Below are 23488 nucleotides of genomic sequence, written 5' to 3'. Positions count from 1 at the left end.
AGTTAACCCTTTCAGTAAACACCGTAAGAAAAAAAAAAAACGAGGCAAAAAACAACGCTTTATTATCATACTGCCGAACAAAAAGTGGAATAACACGCGATCAAAAAGACAGATATAAATAACCATGGTACCGCTGAAAGCGTCATCTTGTCCCGCAAAAAACGAGCCGCCATACAGCATCATCAGCAAAAAAATAAAAAAGTTATAGTCCTCAGAATAAAGCGATGCAAAAATAATTATTTTTTCTATAAAATAGTTTTTATCGTATAAAAGCGCCCCCCAAAAAATGATATAAATGAGGTATCACTGTAATCGTACTGACCCGAAGAATAAAATTGCTTTATCAATTTTACCAAACGCGGAACGGTATAAACGCCTCCCCCAAAAGAAATTCATGAATAGCTGGTTTTTGGACAAAAATCGGAATAAAAAGCGATCAAAAGAGTCACGTGCCCGAAAATGTTACCAATAAAAACGTCAACTCGTCCCGCAAAAAACAAGACCTCACATGACTCTGTGGACCAAAATATGGAAAAATTATAGCTCTCAAAATGTGGTAACGCAAAAAATATTTTTTGCAATAAAAGTCTTTTAGTGTGTGACGGCTGCCAATCATAAAAATCCGCTAAAAAACCCGCTATAAAAGTATATCAAACCCCCTTCATCACCCCCTTAGTTAGGCAAAAATTTAAAAAATTTATTTATTTCCATTTTCCCATTAGGGTTAGGGTTAGGGCTAGGGTTAGGGCTAGGGTTAGGGCTAGGGTTAGGGCTAGGGTTAGGGTTAGGGCTAGGGTTAGGGTTGGGGCTAGGGTTAGGGTTAGGGCTAGGGTTGGGGCTAGGGTTAAGGCTAAAGTTAGGGTTAGGGTTGGGGCTAAAGTTAGGGTTAGGATTACATTTACGGTTGGGAATAGGGTTGGGATTAGGGTTAGGGTGTGTCTGGGTTAGAGGTGTGGTTAGGGTTACCATTGGGATTAGGGTTAGGGGTGTGTTTGGATTAGGGTTTCAGTTATAATTGAGGGGGTTTCCACTGTTTAGGCATATCAGGGGCTCTCCAAACGCAACATGGCGTCCAATCTCAATTCCAGCCAATTCTGCGTTGAAAAAGTAAAACAGTGCTCCTTCCCTTCCGAGCTCTCCCGTGTGCCCAAATAGGGGTTTACCCCAACGTATGGGGTATCATCGTACTCAGGACAAATTGGACAACAACTTTTGGGGTCCAATTTCTCCTGTTACCCTTGGGAAAACACAAAACTGGGGGCTAAAAAATAATTTTTGTGGGAAAAAAAAGGATTTTCTATTTTCACGACTCTGCGTTATAAACTGTAGTGAAACAATTGGGGGCTTCAAAGTTCTCACAACATATCTAGATAAGTTCCTTGTGGGGTCTAGTTTCCAATATGGGGTCACTTGTGGGGGGTTTCTACTGTTTAGGTACATTAGGGACTCTGCAAACGCAATGTGACGCCTACAGACCATTCCATCTAAGTCTGCATTCTAAATGTCGCTCCTTCCCTTCCGAGCTCTCCCATGCGCCCAAACGGTGGTTCACCCCCACATATGTGGTATCAGCGTACTCAGGACAAATTGGACAACAACTTTCGGGGTCCAATTTCTCCTGTTACCCTCTGGAAAATACAAAACTAGGGGCTAAAAAATAATTTTGGGTGGAAATTTTTTTTTTTTTTTCACGGCTCTGTGTTATAAACTGTAGTGAAACACTTGGGGGTTCAAAGTTCTCACAACACATCTAGATAAGTTCCTTGGGGGTCTAGTTTTCAATATGGGGTCACTTGTGGGGGGATTCTACTGTTAAGGTACATATGGGGCTCTGCAAACGCAATGTGATGCCTGCAGACCAATCCATCTAAGTCTGCATTCCAAATTATGCTCCTTCCCTTCCGAGCTCTGCCATGCGCTCAAACGATGGTTCCCCCCCACATATCGGGTATCAACGTACTCAGGACAAATTGGACAACAATATTTAGGGTCCAATTTCTCCTGTTACCCTTGGAAAAATACAAAACTGGGGGCTAAAAAATAATTTTTGTGGAAAATTTTTTTTTTATTTGCGCGGCTCTGCGTTATAAACTGTAGTGAAACACTTGGGGGTTCAAAGCTCTCACGTCACATCTTGATGAGTTCCTTAGGGGGTCTACTTTCCAAAATGGTGTCACTTGTGGGGGGTTTCTACTGTTTAGGTACATTAGGAGCTCTGCAAATGCAATGTGATGCTTGCAGACCATTCCATCTAAGTCTGCATTCCAAATGGCGCTCCTTCCCTTCCGAGTCCTCCCATGCGCCCAAACGGTGGTTCCCCCCCACATATGGGGTATCAGTGCACTCAGAACAAATTGGACAACAACTTTTGGCGTCCAATTTCTCCTGTTACCCTTGGGAAAATACAAAACTGGGGGCTAAAAAATAATTTTTGTGGGAAAAAATTTTTCTTTTATTTTTACGGCTCTGCATTATAAACTGTAGTGAAGCCCTTGGTGGGTCAAAGTGCTCACCACACATCTAGATAAGTTCCTTAGGGGGTCTACTTTCCAAAATGGTGTCACTTGTGGGGGGTTTCAATGTTTAGGCACATCAGTGTCTCTCCAAACGCAACATGGGGTCCCATCTCAATTCCTGTCAATTTTGCATTGAAAAGTCAAACGGCGCTCCTTCCCTTCCGAGCTCTCCCATACACCCAAACAGTGGTTTACTCCCACATATGGGGTATCAGCGTACTCAGGACAAATTGTACAACAACTTTTGGGGTCCAATTTCTTCTCTTACCCTTGGGAAAATAAAAAATTGGGGGCGAAAATATAATTTTTGTGAAAAAAACGATTTTTTATTTTTGCGGTTCTGCATTATAAACTTCTGTGAAGCACTTGGTGGGTCAAAGTGCTCACCACACCTCTAGATAAGTTCCTTAGGGGGTCTACTTTCCAAAATGGTGTCACTTGTGGGGGGTTTCAATGTTTAGGCACATCAGTGGCTCTCCAAACGCAACATGGCGTCCCATCTCATTTCCAGTCAATTTTGCATTTAAAAGTCAAATGGTGCTCCTTCGCTTCCGAGCTCTGTCATGCGCCCAAATAGTGGTTTACCCCCACATGTGGAATATCGGCGTACTCAGGACAAATTGTACAACAACTTTGGGGGTCCATTTTCTCCTGTTACCCTTGTTAAAATAAAACAAATTGGAGCTGAAGTAAATTTTTTGTAAAAAAAAGTTAAATGTTCATTTTTATTTAAACATTCCAAAAATTCCTGTGAAACACCTGAAGGGTTAATAAGCTTCTTGAATGTGGTTTTGAGCACCTTGAGGGGTGCAGTTTTTAGAATGGTGTCACACTTGGGTATTTTCTATCATATAGACCCCTCAAAATGACTTCAAATGAGATGTGGTCCCTAAAAAAAAATGGTGTTGTAAAAATGAGAAATTGCTGGTCAACTTTTAACCCTTATAACTCCCTAACAAAAAAAAATGTGGTTCCAAAATTGTGCTGATGTAAAGTAGACATGTGGGAAATGTTACTTATTAAGTATTTTGTGTGACATATCTCTGTGATTTAATTGCATAAAAGTTCAAAGTTGGAAAATTGCGAAATTTTCAAAATTTTTGCCAAATTTCCATTTTTTTACAAATAAACGCAGGTAATATCAAAGAAATTTTACCACTATCATGAAGTACAATATGTCACAAGAAAAGATTGTCAGAATCACCGGGATCCGTTGAAGCGTTCCAGAGTTATAACCTCATAAAGGGACAGTGGTCAGAATTGTAAAAATTGGCCCGGTCCATAACGTGCAAACGTTAAACGTTAAAGGTGTTAATGTTCTACTTTCATCCAAGTACAAGAGGTAATAAGGCCCAAGTAAAAATACTCAAAATATTTTTTAAATTTATAAAAATACAGTTTTTTACATCCCTAATTTACTATGCCAGATGAAACACGTTGATCTTACAAACATTATTTTGTGGCTTACCTGACCAAAATTGTCAGTAGTCCTTGGGTTGGAACCTGAGTATATTAACAAATGGGTCAATTCGCAGTGACCTGTACAATATGAAATATACACATTAGTAGAAAGCACTATATTTCTACTAAAATATGCAATATCTCTATACACTCTTAACCAGCAAAAATTAATCCAATTAAATTATCATAAAGAAATTTTTATTAGGAAATTATCCTGTCCCTACCCACAGCCGCTGTCACTGTTCTCCACACTTAGGAGGTACAGATGAGCAAAAGCATTCACTTGACCATGGTTAGTAATCTATTAGGAACTTGAAGGGGTATTCCCATCCCCAAGATCCTATACCAATATGTAGTAGGTGTAAAAATAATATCTCCAATTAGAAATGTAGTAGTTCTTCTGATTCGCAATATTGTTTACCCCATGTGCAGGCACTGCAGTAGCTTTTTAGGTATCCATGGTTACATCCACTAACAGCTCACTGTCACTATATAGGTGGCTATGCAGCATCAATAGTAAAAAGATCTAATGTTAATAATAATAAAAAAAATTAAGAATTAGGAGTCCTCAGTGGTTGATACCTTTTATATATCTGTCCTGTAAAAAAAATAAAAAAATCATTATATACTCACCTTCTGTCGGCCCCCGGATCCAGCCCAGGCCTTTCCCGCTCCTTGCGGTGGTCCGGTCCATGCATTGCGGGCTCACGAGATGGTGACGTAGCGGTTTTGCGAGACCGCTACGTCATCATCTCGCAAGACCGCAATGCACTCTTGGGACCGGAGCATCGCGAGGAGCATCGGTAAACACCTGGGCTGGATCCGGGAACCGACGGAAGGTGAGTATATAACTATTTTTTATTTTAATTCTTTTTTTAACAGGGATATGGTGTCCACATTGCTATATACTACGTGGGCTGTGTTAGATACTGCGTGGGCTGTGTTATATACTACATCTCTGTGCTATATACTTCGTGGCTGTGCTATATACTATGTGGCTGTGCAATATATTACATGGCTGTGCAATATACTACGTGGCTGTGCAATATTTTACGTGGCTGGTCAATATACTACGTGTCTGTGCTATATACTACGTGTCTGTGCTATGTACTACGTGGCTGGCCAATATACTACGTGGCTGGGCAATATACTACGTGTCTGTGCTATATACTACATGTCTGTGCTATATACGTACTATGTGGCTTGGCAATATACTACATGGCTGGGCAATACACTACGTGGCTGGTCAATATACTACTTGTCTGTGCTATTTACTACGTGGGCTGTGCTCTATGTTACGTGGGCTGTGTTATATGCTACTTGGCTGTGCTATATTTCTCTGCAGTATCTGTGCATCATGAATCGTGGTATGTGTTAAGGAGGGGGGAGAACAATGAGCGAGTCGCGATCCTCCCGCGAATTGGCGCGGAATTTGAACCACGCTTCGCTAATTGGTTGCGGCCGGCCGAATCCTTTGTATAAATTGCATTATTCTGGAAACTTCATAAATAAACTACATACATATTCTAGAATACATGATGCCTTAGAATCGGGCCACCATCTAGTATATAATATTCATTATGTAAACTAGGGAGCAGGTCAGTGAGGGATCAGTGACCTGTAAACAGTCTTCATTATGAATACCTAAGCAGAGGACCTCATGAAGACTCCCTCACAGGCCGCTCCGCAGCACGAGCATATCATTAACTCAAAAATAAGGATTAAACAACAACCAAGACGGATTTCCTCAACCAAGGTATCATTTTAATCAGTATTACGGCGCAGACCTGACACTATGTGTAGGTTACTTTGTGTCACGCTCGCGCCCAGACTGGTTGGCGCGGGCGTGCGCTGGTGTGGCCCCACTGGACCACAGAGCAAACTTCCCTGGAAGGGGCGTAACTAAGTAGCTTCCTAGCTGTTCGCTGGAGCCTCTGATGATGAGGTCAGACTTGTGCAATAGGAAGCTACCAGGTACCACTCCAGGATGGTGTCTGGCTGTGGCTGCTGATCCCACCGGGGAACGGAACATAGACAGGCAAGCGGGCACGGCTGGGACACAGGCAGACAGACGGGTACAACAGAGACACTGGCAGGCAGGCGGGCACGGCTGGCTCTCTGGTAGGCAGGCAGGTACGGCTGGCTCTCTGGCAGAACAGGCGGACAAGGCTGGTACACTGGAAGAACCGGTCTGCAGACAGGTATGTAAAACAGGTAAGAACCTGTTCAGACAGGAGGACTTAAGAAAAGGTAGAGGAAGACCGCAAGAGTGGATGCAGAGCGAAAGCACAGGAGCTAGAGCCAATAACAGAGATGCCGGAGGCGGAGCCAAGTGCAGACACGCAGGAGGCGGAGCCAAGAGCTGGAGGCGGAGCCAAGTGCAGAAGAAGTAGAACTGCAAAGAGCGGAGCCAGGTAGAACCGCAAGGAGCGGAGCCGCAGAGCGAAGCCACAGAGTGCAGAGCAAGGTCAGAGTGCAGAGCAAAGCCACAGAGTGCAGAGCAAAGTTACTGAGAGCAGAGCTAGAGCTAAGCCACAGAGTGCAGAGCTGAGTGCAGAGCAAGACACAGAGTGCAGAGCTGAGAGCAAAGCCACAGAGTGCAGAGCTGAGTGCAGAGCAAGACACAGAGTGCAGAGCTGAGTGTAGAGCAAGAAACAGAGTGCAGAGCTGAGTGTAGAGCAAGACACAGAGTGCAGAGCTGAGAGCAAAGCCACAGAGTGCAGAGCTGAGTGCAGAGCAAGACACAGAGTGCAGAGCTGAGTGTAGAGCAAGACACAGAGTGCAGAGCTGAGAGCAAAGCCACAGAGTGCAGAGCTGAGTGCAGAGCAAGACACAGAGTGCAGAGCTGAGTGTAGAGCAAGACACAGAGTGCAGAGCTGAGAGCAAAGCCACAGAGTGCAGAGCTGAGTGCAGAGCAAGACACAGAGTGCAGAGCTGAGAGCAAAGCCAAAAAGTGCAGAGCTGAGAGCAAAGCCACAGAGTGCAGAGCTGAGAGCAAAGCCACAGAGTGCAGAGTAAGGTAACAGAATGCATAGCAAGGAGCAAAGCAAGGTTTCAGAGAGCGGAGCCGAAAGCGGAGCAAAGCAAGACACAGAGAATGCACAGCAGAAAAGGAAAACCAAGACTGGGATATAAACAGACACCGGAATAGGACTAGACTAAGACAGAGTCAGGAACGAGACAAGACACAGAGACATGGACACAAGCCAGGGTATGAAGCCCCTCTGGATGACGGACATAGGCCAGGGTACGAAGCCCCGCTGGGTGGCTACACAAAAACATAGGCCAGGGTACTAAGCCCCACTGGGTGGCTACACAGGACACAGACCAGGGTACAACGCCCCCTTGGGTGGCAGACATGAGAGTAACCAAGACAGGGCCTGGCACCTCAGCAGCTAAGAACTAATTGAGGGAGAAAGTTGCAATGGGTGGGGATGTCTTAAATACAGGAAGCCTCATGGCGATTGGCCAGGGACACCTTAGCAAGGTGCACAGAGTCTCTATAAGAAACAGGAGTTGCTGGCGCCGCCCCTCTATGCACACAGACAGAGCATGCACAGAGCAGACAGCAGACATGAGGCACACAGCATGGAGCTGGCAGCAGAGAGAAGTCACCACAAGGCCCAGAGAAGTGAGTTTGAGTGTAATGCAGGTGGGGGATGGGAGGCCATGCAGTGATGCCAGCTGGGTTGTTACACTGTGCATAATCCTGTTGACAGGTTCCCTTTAAACCCTGCCCTAATATTGGGGACATGTTAATAAAGCACAGAATTTCTCCCGACATTAACAATTGGTTGGACAAATCCTGTCCCAAATGTAACTTCAACTGTAGAAGATGCTCTTTTTGTGACTATCATTTAACAAGGAATTCTCTGAGAATAGGTTCCGTCAGAGACTTCATAACATGTAGGTCTAAATTCATTGAATATGTCATCTTTTGCCCCTGTAGCTACTTTTATATAGAAAAAACGATCTGTCCTATTTTTATCCGCTTTAGGGAACTCACTCGCAACTAAAAAAGGTTCACGTAGATTATTATTATTTATTATTATAGCGCCATTTATTCCATGGCGCTTTACATGTGAGGAGCGGTATACATAATAAAAACAAGTACAATAATCTTGAACATTACAAGTCACAACTGGTACAGGAGGAGAGAGGACCCTGCCCGCGAAGGCTCACAATCTACAAGGGATGGGTGAGGATACAATAGATGAGGGTAGAGCTGGTCGTGCAACGGTTTGGTCAATCGGTGGTTACTGCAGGTTGTAGGCTTGTCGGCAGAGGTGTGTCTTCAGGTTCTTTTTGAAAGTTTCGATGGTAGGTGGGAGTCTGATATGTTGTGGTAGAGAGTTCCAGAGTAGGGGTGATGCGCAAGAGAAATCTTGTATGCGATTGTGGGAAGAGGAGATAAGAGGGGAGTAGAGAAGAAGATCTTGTGAAGATCGGAGGTTGCGTGCAGGAAAGTAACGGGAGATGAGGTCACAGATGTATGGAGGAGACAGGTTGTGGATGGCTTTGTATGTCATGGTTAGGCTTTTGTACTTGAGTCTCTGGGTAATGGGGAGCCAGTGAAGGGATTGACAAAGGGGAGAGGCCGGGGACAGGTGGATTAGTCGGGCAGCTGAGTTTAGAATAGATTAGAGGGGTGCGAGAGTGTTAGAGGGGAGGCCACAGAGCAGGAGGTTACAGTAGTCGAGGCGCGAGATGATGAGGGCATGGACTAGGGTTTTTGCAGATTCTTGGTTTAGGAATATGCGGATCCATGAAATATTTTTGAGTTGAAGGCGGCAAGAAGTGGAAAGGGCTTGGAAATGTGGTTTGAAGGAGAGATCAGTGTCAAGGATTAACCAGAGACAGCAAGCTTGTGGGACTGGGGGGCAGCCGTTTACTGTAATGGATAGGTTCATTGGGGGGGGTCGCGCAAGGTGAGGGAAAGACGATGAATTCTGTTTTGTCCATGTTAAGTTTTAGAAATCTAACGGAGAAGAAGGATGAAATAGCGGATAGACATTGAGGGATTCTGGTTAGTAGAGTGGCGATATCTGGTCCAGAGATGTAAATCTGTGTGTCATCAACATAGAGATGATACTGAAAACAGTGAGATTCTATGAGCTGTCCCAGGCCAAAAGTGTAAATGGAGAAGAGCAGGGGCCCTAGAACTGAACCTTGCAGGACTCCGACAGATGGAGGCGAGGTGAGGAGGTGGTGTATGAGTGGGAGATGCTGAATGTCCGGTCAGTTAGGTATCACGAGATCCAGGATAGGGCCAAGTCTGTGATGCCAAGGGATGAGAGGGTCCGCAGCAACAGGGAATGGTCCACTGTGTCAAAGGCAGAGGGCAGGTCCAGGAGGAGGAGGATAAATTAGTGTTGCTTGCTCTTGGCAGTTAATAAGTCATTGCTGACCTTAGTTAGGGCAGTTTCAGTGGAGTGGTGTGACCGGAAGCCTGATTGTAAGTGGTCGAAGAGGGAGCAGGAAGATAGATGGGAGACAGTTCAAGATGGACGTGTTGTTTATGTTTTTGGATGGGTCAAGATTTGAGGATAGGTATGATTGAGGCATGTTTAAAGCTTGAGGGGAAAACACCAGTTGTTAATGATGAGTTGAAGAGATGGGTTAGGGTTGGGATGAAGACTGTGGCGAGGTCTGAGATGAAGTGGGAAGGGATCGGGTCAAGTGCACAGGTGGTGAGATGCGATCTAGAGAGTAGAGTGTAGAGTCGATCTTCTGTAATGGTGGAGAAGTTGGTTTTGGAGGTGGAGGGTTGGGTAGGTGGGAGGAAGGGCTCTGGGGTTGTCGATGTAGATTAATCAAACAGCATAATGCTGATCCAAAACCTTGCAGTTTGCAGGCATTGAACAGGTTAACTATCCAGAAAGAGGTGGAAATCATAATAAATACCTTCTGCAAAGAGAGGCAAAATGGATTAGGCTGGTGTCACACTAGAGTGTTTTACGGACGTATGAGAGGCGCAAAAACTACGCATTGCACATGGACCAATGATTCTCTATGGGGCATCTCCTATCTGCCATATATTTCTCAGCCGTATTTTACGGGCTGAGAAAATCGCAGCATGCTGCGTTTGTCAGCTTATTGCGCAAAAAATCCGCCAATGAAAACCTTGCCCCCTATGGGGGCAAGAAGCATACGGACTTCACACGGACCATCAGTGTGACTTGCGAGAAATACGCACCGGTGTTCTATAGAAAAGCCGGCAATTCAGCGCGGTGTACGGTAAAATCACACTGACAGGTTAGAATAGAATAGATAGAATAAATGTCTACACATAGTATACATATATATACTGTATATATATATATATATATATATATATATATAATTGAGAAAAAAAAAAAAATATATATATTTAATACAGCGCTAGATAGCATAAAAGCCGGTAATTCAATTACCGGCTTTTGCTATCTCCTTATCAAACCCGACAGGATATGAGACATGGTTTACAGACAGTAGACCATTTCATATCCCTTTTTTTTTGCATATTCCTCACTACTAATGTTAGTAGAGTGTGTACAAAATTTGGGGGCTCTGTTAAAATAAAGGGTTAATTCATGGAAAAAACTGGCGTGGGCTCCCGCGCAATTTTCTCCAGTAGACTTGCGGTGCTGTGACCCCTGCTGGTATAAACTCATATGAACTCTAGCGTGAGAAAATATTCTGAAAAATTCCCACGCTAGAGTTCATATGAGTTTATACCATCAGGGGGCGCAGCACCGCAAGTCTAGGTAGCTACGTTCCCCTGCTTTCAATTCATTCCCCAGATTTTACAGTCAGGAGCACAGCTGCATTAGCAGGCTCCTGGCTGGACATTTTTTTAACCCCTTCAGATGGATTTACAGTGTGGGACGTGACTGAGCGCCGGACAGGTATGGGATATTGTTGCTTTTTTCTTTTACAGAATGAGGATCGTCATTTGGATTAAGAGTATAATAAACTATTACAACACCATGTGTCTTTATTTCAATCAAATACATTTTTCCTAATGTGTGTGTGTTTTATTAATCATTTACTACTATTGGATTAATAATGGATAGGTGTCATGCCCTCAGCCGCAGGTTCGGTCTCCGCTGTGCAGGGAGACCGGCACCTATCACACAGCCTTACTCACCCTGTCCGTGGCTCCAGACGATCTGCGGCTTCTTTCTCTGCTAAGAACCTGCATCCTCTTGGCAGGTCTCCTGGAAATGCTCTTAGGAGCCGCGCCCCGCTTCCTGTACATACTTGAAACAGCAGGACACCTGTTCGCTATTAGGGCCGTCTGTGTTATGATGCTCTGTGCATAAAAAGCACCCTCCCCTTTAGGGAGGTGCCTGGGCTATGTGTTCATTCTTTGTATCGTTGCCTCAGCTTCAGGCCACGCTCTGCTGTGCTCTGCACTTTACTTATGTCTCTATTTTCACAGAGTCCTCTTCTGGTGAATCCCATTCTGGACTTCTCTGGTCTCTCCGGTTCTCACTCCAGGTTGTCTTGCCTCTCCTCACGGAATCCTCCAGACCCTGCTACCAGTGGAAACTACCTTGCTGGATTTCATGGAGCTTCTGGGATTGTCCCCACCAGCTGGCCCAAGTATTCTACTGTGTTGCTAGTTTGTCAGTATGGGTCGTCCTCTGGTCCTGGATTCGTAGCATACAGGCCACCTGGTGTTGTGACGGGGGAATCCATGTATAGGGGTACACCTTGCCCGGTGCTCCACTACGTGGTACAGTGCTGTGATCCAGAGGTTCTCTCCCTCTGACACCTGTTTCCTTTTTGTTAATAAATATCTTTTGGTTTATGAGATCTACTCTCCTATCTTTTGAGTATCGGGTATACAGCCACCACTGCACCATCAGTGGTCTAGTGAGTCCACTTTACCTTGTCACACCCTGTGGGCGTAATAATAGGTGTCTTATTGACACCTCTACATTAGTAACCAGGCTTAATGTCACCTTACAATAGCAAGGTGGGATTAACCCTTTATTACCCCATATCCCACCGCTACAGGGGAGTGGGAAGAGAGAGGCTAAGTGCCAGAATAGGCGCATCTTACAGATGTGCCTTTTCTGGGGTGGCTGGGGGCAGATGCTTTTAGCAGGGGGGGCAATAGCCATGGTCCCTCTCTCTAGGCTATTAACCCCTTTACCCTTAAGGGTGGTTTGCATATTAAAGACCGGGCCAATTTTTACATTTCTGACCACTGTCCATTTAAGAGGTTATAACTCTGGAACGCTTCAATGGATCCCGGTGATTCTGACAATGTTTTCTCGAGACATATTGTACTTCATGATAGTGGTAAAATTTCTTTGATATTACCTGTGTTTATTTGTGAAAAAAATGGAAATTTGGCGAAAATTTGGAAAATTTAGCAATTTTCCAACTTTTAATTTTTATGCCCTTAAATCACAGAGATATGTCACACAAAATACTTAATATGTAACATTTCCCACATTGTCTACTTTACATCAGCACAAGTTTGGAAACAATTTTTTTTTTGTTAGGGAGTTATAAGTGTTAAAATTTGACCCGCAATTTCTTATTTTTACAACACCATTTTTTTTTAGGGACCACGTCACATTTGAAGTCAATTTGAGGGGTCTATATGATAGAAAACACCCAAGTGTGACACCATTCTAAAAACTGCACCCCTCAAGGTGCTCAAAACCATATTCAAGAAGTTTATTAACCCTTCAGGTGTTTCACAGGAATTTTTGGAATGTTTAAAAAAAAAAAATGAACATTTAATTTTTTTTCACAAAAAATTTAATTCAGCTCCAATTTGTTTTATTTTCCCAAGGGTAACAGGAGAAATTGGTCCCCAAAAGTTGTCATCCAATTTGTCCTGAGTACGCTGATACCCCATATTTGGGGGGGGGGGGACCACCGTTTGGGCGCATTGCAGAGCTCGGAAGGGAAGGAGTGCCATTTGGAATGCAGACTTAGATGGATTGGTCTGCAGGCATCACGTTGCATTTGCAGAGCCCCTGATGTACCTAAACAGTAAAAGCCCCCCACAAGTGACCCCATATTGGAACCTAGACCCCCCAAGGAACTTATCTAGATGTGTTGTGAGAACTTTGAACCCCCAAGTGTTTCACTACAGTTTATAACGCAGAGCCGTGAAAATAAAAAATCATTTTTGTCCCACAAAAATGTTTTTTAGCCCCCCAAATTTTTATTTTCCCAAGGGTAACAAGAGAAATTGAACTGCAGAGGTGGTTTTCCAATTTGTCCTGAGTACGCTGATACCCCATATGTTGGGGAAAACCCCTGTTTGGGCCATGGGAGCGGATTAGTGAATAAAGTTTGTGTTCGTGACGCTACCTGTGGTATTCGGTCAGTAGGGACCGACGCTGCTTAAAGGGGTCCTTTGGGGTGATGTTATGGCAGATGGATGGTATAACTTCCCACAAGTGAGGTAGGTAACCAGGGCTCCCAGTGTGTAGATGAAGATGATGCGTGGGGCAGTAAAGAACGGAGGACACAGGTTTGCAGTCTGTTTATCTGGTTTACTGTAGCTTCAGGCAACCGCAGTCCAGAGCACCAGATCACAGGTACAGGCAGGGTCCGGCCGGCTTGGAAGCGAATCCAGAGTCCCCTTTACCAGGTGGAGATGAAAGCCTTCCTCAAAGCGCGGTGGTGTTGTAGTCCCTTACTGCCTATGGCTTCCGATAAGGTCCTCACAGTTCTTCTCTGTCACCCATATAGGTTAGGACACAAACCCGAATGACAGGTGACTCGAAACTTTTTACAGGGTCTCCATCACGACCCGAGCCCTATATGCCGCAGTGCCTCCTGGGTATTAAGGCGGACAGGTGATTTATAATCCAGCTGTCCTGCTGGTTTCTGCTGTGCCTCATGAAGTCAGACACAATCCCGGTCTTCCGGCTACTGGTGTCTGTGCTCAGCCAGGGAGGTAACCAAATCGCTGCTCTGCTCCCCTGGTGTTACTCTCCTGTGCTCCATGCTCCTACACATCCATTAAGAGTATTCTTTCCTTCAATATATCTCAATCTTAGAGCTGCAGCAACTCTGGCTGCACGACCCCATGCACGTCTCTCTGCCTCAGACTGCTCCAGTCTACTTTCTGGAACTAACTGCTCACTGACTTCCCCTCCAGCCCTAATATATATCAGGGAAGTTCCCTTTAATCCGGGTTCAGAGCTCCCCCTTCTGGCCTGGAGTGCAAACATGTTGTGTGTATGTGATTACCTGATAAAAGAGATATTTCATCGCTTCCTAGCGTGACATCACTCTCCCCGTGAGGAAAGCAATGCCAGTGCGACAACCAGGACCCTGGGGCGTCACACTGCCGTCTAAAAAGACACACTGCATGTCCAGAAATGCAGGGCCGCCGTATGCGTGTTCGCACAGATATTGGAGATGGGATTTCATAAAAACCCCTCCACTATGTTGTAACATCTGCATGCTGCGGATTGAACGTTGCGGCTGTACGCAGCGTTCAATCTGCAGCTAATCCGGATGCAATCCGGCCCATGGAAACATACCCGAAAAGGGAAGTGGTTGCTCATCTGTGAATGTTTGGAGCCACAGAAGAGCTGCGATAGGCATGAAACAGCTGTTGTCCTCCTTCACTTCCCTGCTCCCCCTCTTTTTCTAAGAATTGTCCCGCCACATGGAATAAATTACATTAATTTAAGTACGGTAATAGTGAGTGCTATTTTTTTCTCATATATTTCTACAACATTATGATTGGAACATTTTTTCATGCACCTCCAGACTTATTTTCATACCCAAAACTAAGCAGTGATTCAGATCATTGCCAAAAAGTCTGGTGCCAGTATTCTGGTTTTTTTTTTACTTTGGCATTTTACTGTTATGATTTGCGGGTGCCATGGCCCACTGGGAGAGCCCCTGAGGTGCCTCACCAGCAGAACCCCCCATAAGTGACCTCATTTTACAAACTACACCTCTCAATGGATTAATCTAAGGGTGCAGTGATCATACTGACACCATGAGTGTGTCACAGAATTTTAAACCATTGTGCACTGAACAAAACAAAATTACATTTTTAACACAAAAATTTTGTTTTATGGCAAGATTTTACATTTTCACACGAGGAAATGGTTAAAAGTGGTACCAAAATTTTTCACATAATTTCTGCTAAATGTGGAAATACCCCATGTGGTGTTTAGCCATGTATTGAGACTCTGGAGGGATGGAGCACTATTTGCTTCCTGAAAAGCAGATTTTCCTAGAATAGTTTGCAGACTACATATATATAGACCCTAAGTGCTAGAAAAGCAGAATACCCTCATCGAGTGACCCCATTCTGGAAATTAAACCACTTTGGGAATTTACAGGTGTAGTGAAGATTTGACTCCATGGGCGTTTTCCAGAAGCAAGCAGCAGTGGATGTTGCTAAGTGAAAATTGCAAATCTGCTATTATAGTGCCCGTACATTGTAGTACCCAGTACATTATGCTCAGCTGTGCTTTTGAAGAAATGCATCTGTAAATTAGGCGGGCTTTCATTGCTACAAAAATGCCAAACACGTGAACGCTAAATGCAGCTTAGGGCTCATCTCCACTTGTGTGGGAAAAAAATGGTCCGATTTACGGACCGAAAAAACTGATGTAACGTCTGCGAGTGCCATGCGAGTGCCATGCGAGTGTCATGCGAGTGTGATGCAATTTTTTTATCGCAACATCCGTATGACATCCGTATTGCTGTCCGATTTTTACGCACGGGTCTCCTTAGAAAAGCCGGCAATTCAGCGCAGAGTACAGTAAAATCACACTGGCATGTTAGATTAGAGTAGATATATACACATAGAATAGGTATATATACATATATATATGACAGGGAGACACCTATATATATATATTTATATTTAATGCAGCGTGAGAGAGCTTTAAAGCTGGTAATTCAATTACCGGCTTTTGCTTTCTCCTTCCTAAACCCGACATGATATGAGACCTGGTTTACATACAGTAAACCATCTCATATCACCATTTTTTTTGCATATTCCACACTACTAATGTCAGTAGTGTGTATATGCAAAATTTGGCCGTTCTAGCTATTATATTTAAGGGTTAAATGGCGGAAAAAATTGGCGTGGGCTCCCGCGCAATTTTCTCCGCCAGAGTAGTAAAGCCAGTGAGTGAGGGCAGATATTAATAGCCTGGAGAGGGTCCACGATTATTGGCCCCCCCTGGCTAAAAATACCTGCCCCCAGCCACCCCAGAACAGGCACATCTGGAAGATGCGCCTATTCTGGCACTTGGCCACTCTCTTCCCATTCCCGTGTAGCGGTGGGATATGGGGTAATGAAGGGTTAATGCCACCTTGCTAGTGTAAGGTGACATTAAGCCTAATTAATAATGGAGAGGCGTCAATTATGACACCTATCCATTATTAATCCAATTGAATGAAAGGGTTAAAAAATACACACACACATTATGAAAAATTATTTTAATGAAATAAAAACAAAGGTTGTTGTAATATTTTATTTAACGCCCAATCCAATCACTGAAGACCCTCGATCTGTAAATAAAAAAACATAATAAACCAACAATATACATACCTTCCGAGCATCTGTAAAGTCCAACGATGTAAATCCTTCTGAAGGGGTTAAAACATTTTGCAGCAAGGAGTTCTGCTAATGCAACGCTACTCCTCGCTGCAAAACCCCAGGGAATGAAGGTAAAGTAGGTCAATGACCTATATTTACCTGCATTTGCGGTGAGGCGCCCTCTGCTGGCTGTTCATAGATCGTGGGAACTTTCCTAGAAAGCCTGGGAGCTTTCAAGGAAAGCTGTTGTGGATTCTGTTTTTGGGCTCCCTCTGGTGGTTACAGATGGTACTGGGTGACTTGTGTTCTCTGCGGTCTCTGGTGTCCACCTATTCTATCAGGATATGGGAGTTTCCTATTTAACCTGGCTTTCTTGTCATTTCCTCGCCGGCGATCAATGTAATCAGTGTGTCTTGTTACCTCTGCTTTCCGCTTCTGTATTCATCAGGACAAGCTAAGTTTTTGATTTTCCTGTTCCACGTTTTGCTTTACTTTTGTTTTAGTCCAGCTTGCAGTTATGTGATTCCTTGTTGCTGGTAGCTCTAGTGGGCTGATATTACTCCTCATGTTCCATGAGTTGGCACATGAGTTCAAGTAATTTCAGGATGGTTTTTTGTAGGGTTTTTCGCTGACCGCGCAGTTCACTTTTGTATCCTCTGCTATCTAGTTTTAGCGGGCCTCATTTTGCTGAATCTGTTTTCATTACTACGTATGTGCTTTCCTCTCATTTCACCGTCATTACATGTGGGGGGCTGCTATTTCTGTGGGGTGTTTCTCTGGAGGCAAGAGAGGTCTTTGTTTCTTCTAATAGGGGAAGCTAGTCCTTCGGCTGGCGCGAGACGTCTAGAATCATCGTAGGCACGTTCCCCGGCTACTGCTAGTGTTGTGAATTAGGTTCAGGATCGCGGTCAGCTCAGTTTCCATCACCCTAGAGCTTGTTCTGTTTTTTTGCGCTTGTCCTTTTGTGATCCCCTGCCATTGGGATCATGACAGTATCGCCGGCCCAAAAAGTGGTAATCGTATTGGCTGAAGTAGGAGGAAAAGTAGTCTGAGGAAGTTTTTTTTTTTTTTTTTCCCTCAGAGTTTGCTGTTTAGCCTTAATTGCAGCCTGGCTGCGTCTTACCTCCTCTTAATCCTTGAATGGCTCTGACCTCAGCTGTTTATCATGGACGTCCAGAGTTTGGCTTCCAGCCTGAATAATCTTGCTGCTAAGGTTCAAAATATACAAGATTTTGTTGTACATTCTCCTATGGCCGGGGTCACACTAGACCGTAATACGGACGGGTGCAATGCGATAAAAAATCGCATAGCACTCGTCCCAATGTTAATCTATGGGGCAGCTCCCATCATCCGATATTTTCTCGGCCGTATTCAGGATCCGAGTGAAATCGCAGCATGCTGCGATTGTCAGCGTTTCTCGGCCGAGAATCGCTAATGAAAGTCTATGGGGGTGAGAAAAAATAGCACAGCACACGGACCATCAGTGTGACTTGCGAGAAATTCTCAGGCATTGGGCAGGTGACAGGAAAGGCTCAGCCATTATTTGCTCATTTTGCAAGTGTGTGAGAAAATCTCACCATACGGATGCCATACGGATGTCACACGGATGTCACACGGATCATTTGATGCGAGAAAATCGCATCCTCGCACTGCACACGGATCACTGTTTTGGTAACATTTGTGCGATTCTCGTCCGCCAAAAACGGACCATTTTTTTATACGTTGTGTGTGTCCCCGGCCTTTGTCTGAACCTAGAATTCCTATCCCAGAGTTTTTTTCTGGAGATAGATCTAGTTTTCTGAATTTTAGGAACAATTGCAAGTTGTTTCTTTTTTTGAAATGTCGCTCCTCTGGAGACCCTGCTCAGCAAGTCAAGATTGTAATATCTTTCCTGCGGGGTGACCCTCAGAATTGGGCATTTGCATTGGCACCAGGGGATCCTGCGTTGCTCAATGTGGATGCGCTTTTTCTGGCATTGGGTTTGCTCTATGAGGAACCTAACCTAGAGATTCAGGCTGAAAAAGCTTTATTGGCTCTCTCTCAGGGGCAAGATGAAGCAGAAATATATTGTCAGAAATTTCGGAAATGGTCGGTGCTTACTCAGTGGAATGAGTGCGCTCTGGCTGCAAAATTCAGAGATGGCCTTTCTGAGGCCATTAAAGATGTTATGGTGGGGTTCCCTGCGCCTACAGGTCTGAATGAGTCTATGACTATGGCTATTCAGATTGATCGGCGTTTACGGGAGCGCAAACCTGTGCACCATTTGGCGGTGTCTTCTGAACAGGCACCTGAGACAATGCAATGTGATAGAATTCAGTCCAGAAGTGAACGGCAAAACTATAGGCGGAAAAATGGGTTGTGTTTTTATTGTGGTGATTCAGCTCATGTTATATCAGCATGCTCTAAACGCACAAAAAAGGTTGATAAGTCTGTTGCCATTAGTACTTTACAGTCTAAGTTCATTCTGTCTGTGACTCTGATTTGTTCATTATCAGCCATTTCCGTCGATGCCTATGTGGATTCAGGCGCTGCCCTGAGTCTTATGGATTGGTCATTTGCCAACCGCTGTGGGTTTAGTCTGGAGCCTCTGGAAGTCCCTATTCCTTTGAAAGGAATTGACTCTACACCTTTGGCTATGAATAAACCTCAGTACTGGACACTCGTGACCATGCGTATGACTCCCGTTCATCAGGAGGTGATTCGCTTCCTGGTACTGTATAATTTACATGATGTCTTAGTGCTTGGTCTGCCATGGTTACAAACTCATAACCCAGTCTTGGACTGGAAAACGATGTCTATGTTAAGCTGGGGATGTCAGGGGGTTCATGATGATGCACCTCCGATTTCTATCGCTTCATCTACTCCTTCTGAGGTTCCTGTATTTTTGTCTGATTATCGGGATGTTTTTGAGGAGCCTAAGCTCAATTTGCTTCCTCCTCACAGGGATTGCGATTGTGCTATAGATTTGATTCCTGGCAGTAAATTTCCTAAAGGTCGTTTGTTCAATCTGTCAGTGCCAGAGCATACTGCTATGCGGGATTATGTTAAGGAGTCCTTGGAAAAGGGACATATTCATCCATCTTCGTCTCCTTTGGGAGCAGGTTTTTTTTTCGTGGCCAAAAAAGATGGTTCCTTGAGGCCTTGTATAGATTACCGTCTTTTGAATAAGATTACGGTCAAATATCAGTATCCTTTGCCATTGTTGACTGATTTGTTCGCTCGCATTAAGGGGGCTAAATGGTTCACTAAGATTGATCTTCGGGGTGCGTATAATCTTGTGCGGATTAAGCAGGGTGATGAGTGGAAAACCGCATTTAATACGCCTGAGGGCCATTTTGAGTATTTGGTGATGCCTTTTGGACTTTCTAATGCTCCTTCTGTCTTCCAGTCCTTTATGCACGATATTTTCCGTGAATATCTGGATAAATTTATGATTGTGTATTTGGATGATGTTTTGGTTTTTTCTGATGACTGGGAGTCCCATGTTCAGCAGGTCAGGAAGGTGTTTCAGGTCCTGCGGGCCAATTCTTTGTTTGTAAAAGGTTCAAAGTGTCTCTTTGGAGTCCAGAAGATTTCTTTTTTGGGGTATATTTTTTCCCCTTCTACTATTGAGATGGATCCCGTCAAGGTTCAAGCTATTTGTGACTGGACGCAGCCTACATCTCTTAAGAGTCTACAGAAGTTCTTGGGCTTTGCTAATTTTTATCGTCGTTTCATAACTAATTTTTCTAGTGTTGTTAAGCCTTTGATGGATCTGACTAAGAAGGGTGCTGATGTTGCTGATTGGTCTCCTGCGGCTGTGGAGGCCTTTCAGGAACTTAAGCGCCGGTTTTCTTCTGCTCCTGTGTTGCGTCAGCCAGATGTTTCGCTTCCTTTTCAGGTTGAGGTTGATGCTTCTGAGATTGGAGCGGGGGCGGTTTTGTCACAGAGAAGCTCCGATTGCTCGGTGATGAAGCCATGTGCGTTCTTTTCTAGAAAGTTTTCGCCCACTGAGCGGAATTATGATGTTGGTAATCGGGAGCTTTTGGCCATGAAGTGGGCATTTGAGGAGTGGCGTCATTGGCTTGAGGGTGCTAGACATCGTGTGGTGGTCTTGACTGATCACAAAAATCTGATTTACCTTGAGTCTGCCAAGCGTCTGAATCCTAGACAGGCTCGTTGGTCACTGTTTTTCTCCCGTTTCGATTTTGTGGTTTCATACCTGCCAGGTTCAAAGAATGTGAAGGCGGATGCTCTTTCTAGGAGTTTTGTGCCTGATTCCCCTGGAAATTCTGAGCCCACTGGTATCCTTAGGGATGGGGTGATTTTGTCGGCTGTCTTCCTAGACTTGCGACGTGCTTTGCAGGAGTTTCAGGCGGATAAACCTGATCGTTGTCCGCCTGAAAGACTGTTTGTTCCGGATAATTGGACCAGTAGAGTCATCTCCGAGGTCCATTCTTCTGCGTTGGCAGGTCATCCTGGAATATTTGGTACTAGAGACTTGGTGGCCAGGTCTTTTTGGTGGCCTTCCTTGTCGAGGGATGTGCGTTCTTTTGTGCAGTCTTGTGAAGTTTGCGCTCGGGCTAAGCCTTGCTGTTCTCGGGCCAGTGGATTGTTGTCACCTTTGCCTATCCCGAAGAGGCCTTGGACGCACATTTCCATGGACTTTATTTCGGATCTCCCTGTCTCTCAAAAAATGTCCGTCATCTGGGTTGTGTGTGACCGCTTTTCTAAGATGGTTCATCTGGTAGCCTTGCCTAAGTTATCTTCCTCCTCTGAGTTGGTCCCTCTGTTTTTTCAGAACGTGGTTCGTTTGCATGGGATTCCGGAGAACATTGTTTCTGATAGGGGATCCCAGTTTGTGTCTAGATTTTGGCGGACGTTCTGTGCTAAGATGGGCATTGATTTGTCCTTTTCGTCTGCATTCCATCCTCAGACGAATGGCCAGACGGAACGAACTAATCAGACCTTGGAAACTTATTTAAGGTGTTTTGTTTCTGCTGATCAAGATGACTGGGTTACCTTTTTGCCGCTTGCCAAATTTGCCCTTAATAATCGGGCTAGTTCTGCTACCTTGGTTTCTCCTTTCTTTTGGAATTCGGGGTTTCATCATCGTTTTTCCTCTGGTCAGGTGGAGCCTTCTGATTGTCCTGGAGAGGACATGGTGGTGGATAGGTTGCATCAGATTTGAAGTCATGTGGTGGACAATTTGAAGTTGTCCCAGGAGAGGGCTCAGCAGTTTGCTAATCGCCGTCGCCGCGTGGGTCCTCGACTTCGTGTTGGGGACTTGGTGTGGTTGTCTTCTCGTTTTGTTCCTATGAAGGTCTCTTCTCCTAAGTTCAAGCCTCGGTTCATCGGTCCCTATAGGATCTTGGAAATTCTTAACCCTGTGTCGTTTCGTTTGGATCTCCCGGCATCGTTTGCTATTCATAATGTGTTCCATCGGTCGTTGTTGCGGAGGTATGAGGTACCTGTTGTTCCTTCGCTTGAGCCTCCTGCTCCGGTGCTGGTGGAGGGAGAATTGGAGTATGTTGTGGAGAAGATCTTGGATTCCCGTGTTTCCAGATGGAAACTTCAATATTTGGTCAAGTGGAAGGGTTATGGTCAGGAGGATAATTCTTGGGTGGTTGCCTCTGATGTTCATGCTGCTGATTTGGTCCGTGCATTTCATAGGGCTCATCCTGGTCGCCCTGGTGGTTCTCGTGAGGGTTCGGTGACCCCTCCTCAAGGGGGGGGTACTGTTGTGGATTCTGTTTTTGGGCTCCCTCTGGTGGTTACAGATGGTACTGGGTGACTTGTGTTCTCTGCGGTCTCTGGTGTCCACCTGTTCTATCAGGATATGGGAGTTTCCTATTTAACCTGGCTTTCTTGTCATTTCCTCGCCGGCGATCAATGTAATCAGTGTGTCTTGTTACCTCTGCTTTCCGCTTCTGTATTCAACAGGACAAGCTAAGTTTTTGATTTTCCTGTTCCACGTTTTGCTTTACTTTTGTTTTAGTCCAGCTTGCAGTTATGTGATTCCTTGTTGCTGGTAGCTCTAGTGGGCTGATATTACTCCTCATGTTCCATGAGTTGGTACATGAGTTCAAGTAATTTCAGGATGGTTTTTTGTAGGGTTTTTCGCTGACCGCGCAGTTCACTTTTGTATCCTCTGCTATCTAGTTTTAGCGGGCCTCGTTTTGCTGAATCTGTTTTCATTACTACGTATGTGCTTTCCTCTCATTTCACCGTCATTACATGTGGGGGGCTGCTATTTCTGTGGGGTGTTTCTCTGGAGGCAAGAGAGGTCTTTGTTTCTTCTAATAGGGGAAGCTAGTCCTTCGGCTGGCGCGAGACGTCTAGAATCATCGTAGGCACGTTCCCCGGCTACTGCTAGTGTTGTGAATTAGGTTCAGGATCGCGGTCAGCTCAGTTTCCATCACCCTAGAGCTTGTTCTGTTTTTTTGTGCTTGTCCTTTTGTGATCCCCTGCCATTGGGATCATGACAGAAAGCTCCCACGATCTATGAACAGCCAGCAGAGGGCGCCTCACCGCAAATGCAGGTAAATATAGGTCATTGACCTACTTTACCTTCATTCCCTGGGGTTTTGCAGCGAGGAGTAGCGTTGCATTAGCAGAACTCCTTGCTGCAAAATGTTTTAACCCCTTCAGAAGGATTTACATCGTTGGACTTTACAGATCCTCGGAAGGTATGTATATTGTTGGTTTATTATGTTTTTTTATTTACAGATCGAGGGTCTTCAGTGATTGGATTGGGCGTTAAATAAAATATTACAACAACCTTTGTTTTTATTTCATTAAAATAATTTTTCATAATGTGTGTGTGTTTTTTTTAACCCTTTCATTCAATTGGATTAATAATGGATAGGTGTCATAATTGACGCCTCTCCATTATTAATTAGGCTTAATGTCACCTTACACTAGCAAGGTGGCATTAACCCTTCATTACCCCATATCCCACCGCTACACGGGAATGGGAAGAGAGTGGCCAAGTGCCAGA

At 44.6% G+C, this 23488-nt stretch overlaps 1 protein-coding gene across 3 annotated transcripts in view; it reads right to left on the bottom strand.

The window, feature by feature from the left end:
• The window catches only part of LOC138656729 (uncharacterized), a 166410-nt gene that overhangs the window by 72016 nt on the left and 70906 nt on the right, over positions 1 to 23488 (bottom strand). For all 3 annotated transcript variants that reach the window (XM_069743929.1, XM_069743927.1, XM_069743928.1), the window contains exon 3: positions 3985 to 4055. In XM_069743929.1, coding sequence (XP_069600030.1) covers positions 3985 to 4055 — 71 coding nt within the window. The remainder of the gene's footprint in view (positions 1 to 3984; positions 4056 to 23488) is intronic.

This window comes from Ranitomeya imitator, chromosome 1 (assembly GCF_032444005.1).
Source record: "Ranitomeya imitator isolate aRanImi1 chromosome 1, aRanImi1.pri, whole genome shotgun sequence".
Taxonomy (NCBI): Eukaryota; Metazoa; Chordata; class Amphibia; order Anura; family Dendrobatidae; genus Ranitomeya; species Ranitomeya imitator.
This window is presented reverse-complemented; position numbering and strand designations above follow the sequence as displayed.